At 37.1% G+C, this 11,653-nt stretch overlaps 2 protein-coding genes across 2 annotated transcripts; both read left to right on the forward strand.

The window, feature by feature from the left end:
• The first annotated feature begins 4,479 nt into the window (after window positions 1–4,479).
• Window positions 4,480–8,892, forward strand: LOC131332993 (agamous-like MADS-box protein AGL104). Its single transcript, XM_058367295.1, has 8 exons — window positions 4,480–5,061; window positions 5,420–5,473; window positions 6,097–6,112; window positions 6,460–6,521; window positions 7,854–7,881; window positions 8,024–8,085; window positions 8,547–8,646; window positions 8,761–8,892. Exons 1-8 carry the CDS (start codon window positions 4,877–4,879, stop codon window positions 8,890–8,892), a joined length of 639 nt encoding a protein of 212 aa, XP_058223278.1. The 5' UTR covers window positions 4,480–4,876.
• Window positions 8,893–9,034: 142 nt separating this feature from the next.
• LOC131333446 (uncharacterized) lies at window positions 9,035–10,722 on the forward strand. The gene is made up of 3 exons (XM_058367975.1): window positions 9,035–9,182; window positions 9,935–10,128; window positions 10,446–10,722. Exons 1-3 carry the CDS (start codon window positions 9,103–9,105, stop codon window positions 10,538–10,540), a joined length of 369 nt encoding a protein of 122 aa, XP_058223958.1. The 5' UTR covers window positions 9,035–9,102; the 3' UTR covers window positions 10,541–10,722.
• Window positions 10,723–11,653: the final 931 nt, after the last annotated feature.

The raw sequence follows: 11,653 nt of genomic DNA on the forward strand, positions 1-11,653 counted from the left end.
GCCGTATGTGCACGATCTATGCATATACTATCTATGGGTAGCATTTCTATTTGTTTACCACTTGGCACAGTGATGGATAACGTATTGTAATTGAACTTGTCAAGGTGGTAGATAACATAGATGTGAAGGTGGTAGATAACATAGATGTGAACTACTGGGGCAAGTGGCCCAGTTTTTTTTTTAGGAGTGTAAGAGGGTAATTCTACATATCAACTCACCTAGGCAATTGCGGACTAGAAAGAAGCATAATTGACCATTTAAACACACATACAATATCCAAACTTCCGATGTGGGAGCCAGCCCAGCTGACGCGGACCCAAGAGCTAGCAAGTGGCCTGGTTTTTCCTCCCACTATTAGAGTACCTCCAATGGGCAGCCATTTTGGATGCCAGAGCCGAATATTGGCTTGAAGACCAAAATTACTATCTACTCCAAAGTGTGGCATTTTAAGAGCAAAAAAAAAAAGGCTTGGCCATTTATCTGGTTGTGAATTTGGCTTTGCCCAAATATTGCCTTCAGCACCAAGAGTTGTGATCTAAGGTTCTGGAGCGCAATTCAATTGCTGTGAGATGTGGGTGTGTGATCCAATAGCCCCAGTGATGGCTTTTTTTTGAACGGCGGCCCTAGCGAATAGCGATAGCTGGCCAAATAACACTGTAACATGAATGGCAATAACCATGGGAGATGCCCTTATTTATTGGGGTAAAATCTTTCCTTTCAATTAAATTACTACTCGTATAATTTTTTCTTTTAAAATTTGTCAAAAGGGTCATGAAGGCAGTAAGGCCTCGTTCTACTAACTAAAATAAATACTATTGATTTTTTGAATTAAATGATATATTGTGAGAGAATGACATATTTCGTAAAACAAAAAATAAGTACTAAAAAAAATAAAAACCTTAGTGAAACGAGGCCGAACTTGCGGGATCAATACCACTTTGGAGCCAGGGCCTTTCAGATTGACTCCTCGACAGGCCCAGTTTATGTATCAGTGATATTCTCAGCCCAACCTACATATAGAACTCAATTTGGGGCCTTAATCCATCGTTGAAAGGGCTTCACTGGTGCAAAATGGCCAGAGCTACTGCCTCATCTTATGGAAAATGCCGGCCCATGACGTGTTTTAATAATTAATAACTGTTAAGGACATATTGAGAATGTTAAAAATGTCCTAGGCAGATATTAATTATCAAAATACGCCATTGGCCGTCATTTTTCCCTCATCTTATTTTCAAGACTTATTTCTGGCAAAGGAAAAGTATAGTTGACTTTTTTGGTTTTTTTGTTGGGTTATATGAACTCTTTTTTTTAACTTAGGCCAATCTTTTTATACTTTCTGATTTGCTCTCATCAAGAAGGCAAACATGATTTAGCAATCATACCGCATGATTGTAAGGTTTGAGAAAAATAACTAAAAAGATCGTGCGAAAAAGTCACTAAATAGTTTGTTCAAACTCACCTGCCTCGTCTTATTTTCAGGACCTATGTCTCGCAAAGAATAAAGATGTACTCCAACGGAATCCCCTTTTTTTCGTAATGCATTGAGAAATTCATTTATTGGAGGCTGAGAAATTTCTTGGTGTTTCATGCAATAATACTTGTATTAATAAAAATAACTATTTTCACGTTTTGGGCGTGGTGAGAAATATTCAGTGCAGGTTTTTTTAATTGTCAAAAGTCGGTGGAAAATCTTTGAATTTTTGAAAAATGACATTGGCCAGTACAAAATTATGAAGCAGAAAATGTTGAAAGTTTTAAAATTTCACCGCACTTTTAAAACATACTTTAAAGCATCCCCAAGCAAGTTATAAATCTTCTCGTCTTGTATTGGGCCAATTTTTATTAAATTTTCTTTCTCTCTTATCTTTAATTTTCTTCTTTGTACTTCGTTTTACATATACGATCCAAAATTTTAAAAAAAACAAAATTTGATTTTAGGAAATGACAATAATATTTGGCGTCGAGAACATGCATGTCGCTGTCTCGGTTATGTTACAAGAGAGTACTCTAGGAAAGTCGGAATCAACTTCGAAGAATTGAAAGAATGTGGAGGTATATTTTTGATAGGTTGTAAAATTAATGTTGTTTTATACTTTTGTTTGATGAGTAATCTAAGAATATATATGTGTGTGTGTGTGTGTGTGTGACTTTTCTAGTATTATGGATATGGATGACTAAATTTTAAACACGTGAACCTTTCTAATAATTATTATATTAGTGACTGACTTATTCTAAATTTCCGCCTCCAAATACAAATCTGACTCCAAAACTGGGTACCTCAATATTCCCTTGAAAACCCCAACTACAGTTTTCTTACTTTGAAACCCTTGCCTTGTGTGGGTTGAGAGAATGGCGGATGCATTCAAACATAAGCTACCAATTAAATGGGTGCCAAGCAATCAATTTAGCCGTTCATTTATCATGAATCAACGGCTCGGATCTTGACTGAGTTACAGACGATTTAAATTTATATGTGCTCAAATTCAATCTGAACCGTTCATACCGAGATGAATAGACAGAATAGTCGGATACTGCTCAACATACCACTTGACAGGGCATGCTTAGCATCATCCCCGGAAACAGGGGGTGGAAGTGGACCCTATGGCACATAAATAAGCTTAGAAACCGTGGGCGTTGGAGAGAGAGTCAGTCACACGAGTGGCGAGCTGTGAGGAGGTAGGAGGTAAGCAAAACAATGAAGAAATCTAGAAGAAAACAAAGAACTGAAGACACTTGACAATTCATCCTTCCCAATCTTGCAAACTTTGTTGCAGTGGCACTGTGGCATGCAGTGACGTCAATGGCTGTCGAAGTCTCTGGTTTTCATCGCCTCCCCTTATCTCATAATTCTCGAGAATGCTGCTCTATGCTCGCACTTACAAGGCGTACGTTATGAAAATAGTGAATAAATTTCTTTGATAATCAAGTGTCCGGGTCAGCTTACGCACACTCCGACTGATCTTATGTGCACTCCGACTGATTTTAAGAGATAGATCTTACCACCCAATTGTATGGATCCAATTAAAGTTAGAGCAAAACTTCCTATTGACTCGCCTCAAACAAATTATTAGCACCATGAATAATTACACGTAGCTACAGCCAACAATAAGGTGTTTGGAAGCCTACTTTTTGTCTTTTCATTTTTAACTTTTCAACTCTTTAGTTTTTGAATTATGGTAAGAATATATTTTGAATTTGGCAGAGTGTTTGGATGATATATGCAAAATGTATTTTGCAATATGATTAGTATTTGAGAAATATGTACAAAATGTATTTTGCAAGTCTTTTTGTTAACTAAAATGAAAAAAGTGAAAAAAATGAGAAGTTAAAATGCTCCTCCTGCCCTCTTTTTCACTTTTCTTCTCTAAACAACAATTTGAAGAAATCATTTTGGAAAATGAGTTTTGGATGGCCCTTGCCAAACACCCAAAACTTGAAAATGCAATAATGAAAATGCAAAAAGGAGGTTGTCAAACTGGCACTAACAATTGGCCGGCTTTGCATGCAGTGATCTGAGCACGTAGCACTTCCATGTCAAATTGCCAAAGAGAAAGACAAGTCCCGAAACTAGCCCTAGATAGATAATATGTTTAAAAAGTGCTTAAACAAGGAGAGTTTCGACTGTTTAAATACATTACAATTAATTTTATTATGCGTATCATTGCAAAAAGCTAGACTAGTTAGCTTTGGTTTCTTGGGTATCGCTTCGGAACTATTAAGGCGATCAACAGTATTGTTCATGTTATAGATCTCATCAACAAAATTCTTTCACGCTAGCTAAAAATCAAAATTATTGAAAATTGTTCAACAATTGAATGGAACATATTCATTTCAAATAAAGTCCGATAGTCTATATTTTTAAAATTAAAATTTATGTGTTGTATAGCCATCTTATAATCGGATATATGCCGATCAACATGATTTTTAACACGAAATATTTTTTCAATAAACACTACAAGATGAATTGATTGGATCATCATCAAAATATATTCGGGATGTAGCAAACAAAAGTCCTGTTTTCTTTAAAATCGAAGAGGAGCCTTTTCTTTCCCTAGGAAAAGGAAGCTGCTACAGAAACCAACCACACGTGTAGACCATGCGTACCGATCACATGTGGGGCCCACTATAGGTCTTGCACAGATGATCTGAGCCGTTCAACAATTTTAAAATAAAAAATCTAGTAGGCACGCTAAAAATCAGCTCCATCCGATATGTTTACATGCTCAATCCAATCTTTCCATTTTTCATCCAATCTATCGAATTTTTTCGATTTTTCAGAAATGAGAAGATTGAATTGAGCACCTATACATATCAAATGAAGCTGATTTTTCATGGGCGTACTCGTTTTTAATTTTAAAACTATCGAACGGCTAGGACCTCACACGGATCATCTATGCGAGGGTCCGGAATGGGCCACACGTGGCCATCGGTGGCAATGGTCGGTTTATGTAGGATTAGCAGCGATAGGAAAACGGATCCTTTCCAAAGATCACCACCCTGCACGTTACGTTAGCCAGCCAACACACCGCCTCTCTCTCTCTCTCTCTCTCTCTCTCTCTCTCTTTCTCTCTGGCGTCATCTTCTGAGTAGAAGCCTGACAATGACAAAACTCATTGTTTAACCCTAGCTCCTTCCCTCCCTCCTTTTCCGCTCCCCTCTCATCATCACTTTCTCAACTTCTTTTCCCAACATTGACCAGAGACCATTTCTTCAATTACGTACTGCACCATTTTCTCCGCGTTCCCAAAAAAATCTTCACAAATTTCATCACCAGACCAAACCCTATCTGGGTTTGTTAGCATAGAAAATTATACCCATACCCATTTGAAGAAACACAGAGAGAGAGAGAGAGAGAGAGAGAGAGAGAGAGAGAGAGATGGGGAGAGTGAAGCTGCAGATCAAGAAGATAGAGAACACAACAAACAGACAAGTGACATTCTCGAAAAGGAGAAATGGGCTAATCAAGAAAGCTTATGAACTCTCTGTTCTGTGCGATGTTGATGTTGCTCTCATCATGTTCTCCCCTTCCGGAAGACTCAGCCTCTTCTCGGGCAATCGAAGGTCTCATTTTATTTTAATTCACATGCACTAATTAGCTATATATTTTTCGAGGCGCCAGGTCCTCTGTGCCGAAAATCTCTGTTCCTATGTGCCGAGAGGTTTTCGATTGTTAAATTGTGTGGGTGGTTTTTTTTTTTTCAAGACCTGAGATCGAACGGCCGAAAAATTTCTTTGCACAAAGGCATAGGAATTTTCAGGCACGGAGGATATGGACTCATTTTCCTATGTCCATTTTCTCCTCCATATCTTTTTTTAATCTTTCGTATTCTAGTTCATTTAAATTAAGGGATCTAAGCAGGGCAAGTGAAATGATCTTATTTATGTATGTTTTTTTTTATGTGAATTGTGTCTGAGGAAGCATTGAAGAGATTATGGCACGGTATGTGAATCTTCCTGAGCACGAGCGAGGACGGTAAGTATTTAGATCTTTTCACAGGTTTTCTCGAATAAAATATTACTTTTGTCGATTAATAAAATAATATATATTGATCTTTTGCCTTATTTTTCTCAAGAATAATTTTGTTCGCCCTTGCGAAGTTATGCTCATTTTGAGTTACAATTCGATGATCGAAATCGTTGAATGTATCCAACTTCATTTGTTAGAAAGCCATGCAAAAATTGAGTTCAATGGGATATCGTAAGCGGTTGATATAAAAGTTTAATTTTTTAAGTTGAGAATTTTGATGAAAAAAGATGAACTCCTAGATACACCGATATCTGATTAAGAAGAATTTTTGCATAGTCTCCTTACAAATTAATCTTGACAAAATTATCTGTTTCGATCATGGAAATGAGACGCAATCAACATACCCTCAGGCCCCTTATCGAGAATAAACAAAATTGTTCTCTATATTACGCTTTTACGTGTGTATTTATATACAAATATAACAATATGCACTCTATTTTTGTACAGTACTTACTCTTATGTCTCTCTCTCTCTCTCTCTCTCTCTCTCTCTCTCTCTCTCTCTCTCTCTCTCTCTCTCTCTCTCTCTCTCTCTCTCTCTCTCTCTGATATGGACATCAATGGCAAAAGGCTGCATAATCAAGAGGTAAGCTCTCCCTAAACCGAGCTATTGAGTCAGCTTCGTCATCTAAGGTTGTAAATATTGGTTGATTCGTCACTTGTGGCTCTCGTATTTTTGGACCTGCCCTCATTCATTTTGAGATTTTAGATTTTAATCATTATTCTATATCTCTTCAATCATTACTCCTATTTTCAATCATTATTCTATTTCTTTCTATACTTATTACCTACAAATCTAATTCCAAAATGAACGGGGTCCTGGTGTTGCCATCAGTGATATGTCTCGGCTGATATGATTGTACCATCAATTGTTATCTTCAATATCTTTATACTGCTATGTATTTAATCCATAAGTTTGATCGATTGTTGCAGTATTTGCATAGAGCACTGGCCAAGCTGAAAGGTGAAACAGATAGAAGCTACCAAGTACCAAGGTTTGGATTCAACCTCAAAATATGAAAGAGAGAGAGAGAGAGAACAAAATAGCTTGTCTCAAGTATATTAATTGAGAGATAGTTATTAACAGAAAGCGGCTTTTTATGGAGGTGCTCAATTTCCACCGTCCAAAAGTGTTTTGGATGGTCCGGATTAAAAATAATCTATTATCGCTAATAGATAATCTATTAACGATAGTAAATTGTTTCAATCCGGACCATCCAATACACTTTTGAACGGCCGAGATTGAGCCCCGTAAATTTTCTTTATGGAAAGCTCTGTAAAGAAGTTTTTTTCATACTATTATTAATTATGCAAGTGGGGCGCCAGTACAGTTGACACGACTTTTTGTCCTCGTGCATGGGTTGTAAGGTTGAAGTCCCCCCTCCCCCTCCTCCCCTAAACATTATGGATCGTCTCTTAAATTTAGGACTGCAAACAAATCGAGCCGCGCGTGAGCGGCTCGCAACTCGGCTTGGTAGTGGCTCGTTCAAGCTCGGCTTGAAAGTTGAACAAACGAGCTCGAGCCGATTTTTTCAGCTCGTTTACAGCTCGAGCTAGGAAAGCTCGGCTCGAGTCGGCTCGCGAGTTGGAGTATATATACTTAAGTTTAGAATTTTTATTGTTATTTCATAGTTTGTTTTTTCCGTTTTCACTTTCCAATTAACCAAGGAAGGCGAGAGCACACGCATACCAATACACCCCCGCTACATAGGAAAATGAAAGATATATACTTTTACAATCAAAATATTTTTGGTTGTATTAGGTCTATACGAGGATATATATACATTTTTCGTTGGTCCGTTGAGGCTCGTGAACAAGCTCGAGCTCGAGTCAAGCCAAGGCCCGCTCGGCTCGAGCTCGACTAGTTAAGTTTTCACTGAGCTCGAGCTCGTGTTCGTTAAAAGCTTAATAAACAAGCTTGAACATTATAAAGCTCGGCTCGGCTCGGCTCGGCTTGTTTGCAGCCCTACTTAAATTGCATAAACATAAAATCATGACACAAACTCTGTATTCATCACCTATGGATTGCAGCATTTGCACTACATTCATTCATTAAATTCATTACATCAATCTTGATTTCATGACATTTATGTTTTCCGAATTTTTGTCTTAATGCGATGAATTTATACAAATATCATAAATTTGCATACATATAATACAAAACGATCTAAGGGCTTACATATCGAACCCGAACATTATAGGGGTGTGTATTGTAGTAACACTTCTCCTTTACTATTATTATTATTGTTATCGCACATCGTTCTCCTTAATTTGTTTAATTTTAACTTGGTTAAATTATTTTGTTTCCTGTCATACATATGAAGCAGCCCAGTGAGTGCTGATTCCCAAGTTGAGGTATCGGACTTTAATATCCCTAGCTTTGCAAGACTTCAATTTTATGAAGGAATTAAATAAACTGTTTTAGGTTATGTTTTTATTTTTGATTTATCAGTTATTATTTGATTGGATATGATTAATTTACATGGATTAATTACAGGAACGTCAACAAGAAATTCTGAGAATGAAGTCTCAGTTGGAGGGTCTGGACAGGCGGTTAAGGTACCGACTACTATATCATGAAAACCTACTACGATGCTGGTAGGGCTATAAAACGAGCCAAAAAACTTGAGCTCGAGTTCGGCTGGAGTCTTAACGAACCGAACTTAGTCATTTACTAAACGAGTCTTTTTAATCGAGCAGAACCTCCCTTAACGAGCTGAGCCTCCCTTATAGCTCCCTTATAGCCCTAAGTTTCATGCATGTACTGATGTACAAACAAAAGTTTTATTCGGAGGGGTACCAGGATGGTGTGATAGTGATATTTTTAACCTAAATTTTTATTCGGAAAGAACGAAATGTCGAAATGTTCTATGCAGAAATTAAATTTCTTTTTGTATGACGCTACTATATTTTATATATATATATATATATATATATATATTTGAATGACATTAGAAGAACTTGGGAATTGCAAGCATTATGTAGGATCCACATCCAACTCTTTTATCTATATATTGTAGGATTTTCGAAGGCGATCCTTGTGAAATTACCACTTTGTGTGAGGCCCAGTATCGGGAGCAAATCCTTGAGGAGACGTTAAAACGAGTCTGTATACGCAGAGTATGTAGGATATCCAACTCTTACATATCCTTTTGCTGCTTAGATTGCATTCCCTTTGTATATACTTAATTATATTGTAGGAGTTGTACTAATGAAAGTCTCTCAATTCAACAGCAAGTTTTGGAGGAAAATTTCGACTATCACAACCCAGAAACGACTTCACAGGTCTGTATTAACATTCCCTTTTTCTCTAGGAGAATTGATACACGAATTATCATCGTCTTCAACTCGAATGTACGTAGATGAGAAATATATAGACACGATGTAGATGAGAAATCGGTAACAACGACGACTAAACTAAGGGAGCCTGTAGTGCGCTAATGCTCAACATGCAAGAGATGAAGATGATAATTGATTATTAATTTCTTGGTTTATTGTTGGTAGATGCATGAGCTCCCATCGGAGAGTACTACTGTGCATTTAAATGGGTTTGTTACAAGAAATCCAAATCATATCATGGATTGGCAGCTGCCACATAAAGACCCACAAATCCAGATCATGAAGTTTTTGGATTCAAATGGCCTTCTTCCCATCAGGTACATGCATACTGAGTAATTAGGAACATGGTTTGTATTTAGGTTTAGTGAAGAAAGTTCAAACTTACTTATCAAAACAAAAAAAAGAAAGTTCAAACTTAATTTGAACTGTCTTCACTTATTTCTTTCATTCATGTTGCTTGTTTTCGGTGTTAAGAAACTTTTTTTAGCTCGAGTTTGAAGAGTAAAAAACGTTATCCAAATTTGATACAGAAAAATACTCCCTCCGTCCCCGCCTTTTTAAAGTCCAGTATTCCATTTTGGGCTGTCCCTTAATAAGTGTCAATTTTGTAAAGTTAGGGGGTAAAAGTTGGTACATTTTCCATTTTGCCCATAAAAGTAGATTTCATTTTGAAAAGTTAGTAAATAAAAATGTAACGGTGATGTCTCCATAAATGGTAAATAGGGAAAGTGGAGGTAAAAGTTGATATGAAAAGTGTAATGATGATGTTTTCTTAATAAGTTGGAGTTACGAAGCGGAACATTTAAAAAAGGACGGAAGGAATAGAAAAGATCACAAAAAATAATAAAAAAGTTTTGGTTGTTTTAAATGATTTCCATCTTGAGTTAATTTTTTGTTTTAAAAATGTCATAATTTTTGTATTTTTACTTTTCTCTCATCAGGAAGAATCGGAAAAAGTAAAAAAAAAAATAATATGACACAAACCTAACAAAAACTTTCGAAAGAACAAAAATAGGATAAAATAATTTTCCTTCTTGTTTTTTGGTGGTTTTTTTTTTTTTTTTTCTAGAGAAAATTCCAATGGCATGGACAACAACATGGGATTACAACAATCTTCAACCTTGGGCCTCCAAGGCCCAAATATCCAGCTAGACGATGAGACAAGCCCAAGCAGTGGCATGGATGATGATGACAACCCGGCCCAGTTCGGGCACTTCAATCCTGATGTCAATCTCTCACCTTGGATTCAATTTTACCCCACAGGTTCTTTAATTCTTTTGCCCATTTTCGTCCTTTCCTAACTATTTATAAGGAAAAATGGAAAATGAAATGAAAAGGTACTGCAAAAAATAAAAATTATAAGGAAAATGATATACCAAGTTGATTGGTATATCATATCTTGTGAGGTCAGTATTACAAGTTGATCGAGCTTAAACATCTTTAATCACTTGAAAGATTAGAGTGAATGGACCGACCACTTTCAAGATTCTCTCATGTAATCAATGATCTATGATGATTCCTCAGGTGATTTCACATGTGAAGCAAATGAGACTCATTAAAATATGTATTTCGGTTTGCAGGAAATGGGCCATATCCAGATGCAGAGCCCAGAGAACGAGCGCATTTAGAACCATTTTTGTCTCAATTGATGCCTTTGAATCAAGATCGGATTTGAAGGAGTTTCCATTCCATACTTGCGTATTTAACTAGTTTTTTTTTTTTTTTGTGCTTGTTTAATTTTCAAATCTCCCGAAACACTTCGAAGCCGTTGTTTTTTCACCTTCCTTATAAGTCTTAAGGACACACATTGATATCACTGTGTTTGTAAAACTTTGCATGGAATTTACATGAAATACATATTGTGATCGAGCTTAATTCCAAATGTTATAACTGTTGTTGTGTGTGCGGAGTCACGATTTGAGTTTGGGTTGATGAAATTAAAATGAATTTATTCCTAGTTATGAATGTATTATTTTATGTGATACTGATAACCATGCATGTACTGCCTCGCCCATTTTTTTAGTTCAACATTTCATTTTGGGATGTCCCAAAAATACGGATCCGGAGACTATGCTGTGCAGCCCGTGTTGCACAGCATGTTGAACAGCAAAATGACGTCGTTTTGCTGCCCAAATTTTTGCAATTTCACATTATACCCACAAAAACAGAGTATTCCAAATTGCAAAATGCACTAGGCAACAAATCAAACCCAAACAATTTCAAATGTAGCGTCTGGAATTTGTCCCAATCTTCTCTGTATACCAAATGTATTCCAATGGGCACAAATCAAAACAGAGTATTTGGATGATGACATGAGCATCCAACACTGGAAATTGATTGTTAAGAGACAAAACTAGCAGGCTCCCCTGTTCCCACTAGGGGTTGTTAACACTTTTTTCGAACCCGAACCCGAACCGAAGGAGGGGGTACCCGTCCGTGTGACCGATTTTTTTGGTCGGGTCGGATCGGGTCGGGCATGTCCGACCAAATCCGAGGTAAAACTATATTAATTTGTTCCTTTTTTGGTCGGGTTGTTCGGGTCGGGTCGGGTAAGAAAAAAACAGCACCCCCGAGCCCCGACCCGAAAACTGATTTTTTTGAAAAAATGTACACCCGTACCTGACCGAACCATATGTTCGGACCCGCCCGAAACCCCTCGGATCGGATCGGGTCCGTCGGGCTTCGATTTTTTTGCACACCCCTAGTTCCCACAACTTCGCAAAGATTAAAATTAAATGACATGCAAGCCTCCAAATTCTCCTACTTTGGGATCTCTCTGTTCTACATG

Source organism: Rhododendron vialii, chromosome 7a (assembly GCF_030253575.1).
Source record: "Rhododendron vialii isolate Sample 1 chromosome 7a, ASM3025357v1".
NCBI classification, from domain to species: Eukaryota; Viridiplantae; Streptophyta; class Magnoliopsida; order Ericales; family Ericaceae; genus Rhododendron; species Rhododendron vialii.

Bases quoted from the DNA above. Each gene is read 5' to 3' on its own strand.
- LOC131332993 (XM_058367295.1), top strand. From the start codon at position 4,877: ATGGGGAGAGTGAAGCTGCAGATCAAGAAGATAGAGAACACAACAAAC. The intron at 8,086-8,546 runs GTACCGACTACT...TATATATTGTAG, and splicing joins GGTCTGGACAGGCGGTTAAG to GATTTTCGAAGGCGATCCTT. The intron at 8,647-8,760 runs GTATGTAGGATA...TCAATTCAACAG, and splicing joins AACGAGTCTGTATACGCAGA to CAAGTTTTGGAGGAAAATTT.
- LOC131333446 (XM_058367975.1), top strand. From the start codon at position 9,103: ATGGATTGGCAGCTGCCACATAAAGACCCACAAATCCAGATCATGAAG. The intron at 9,183-9,934 runs GTACATGCATAC...TTTTTTTTCTAG, and splicing joins AATGGCCTTCTTCCCATCAG to AGAAAATTCCAATGGCATGG. The intron at 10,129-10,445 runs GTTCTTTAATTC...TTCGGTTTGCAG, and splicing joins GATTCAATTTTACCCCACAG to GAAATGGGCCATATCCAGAT.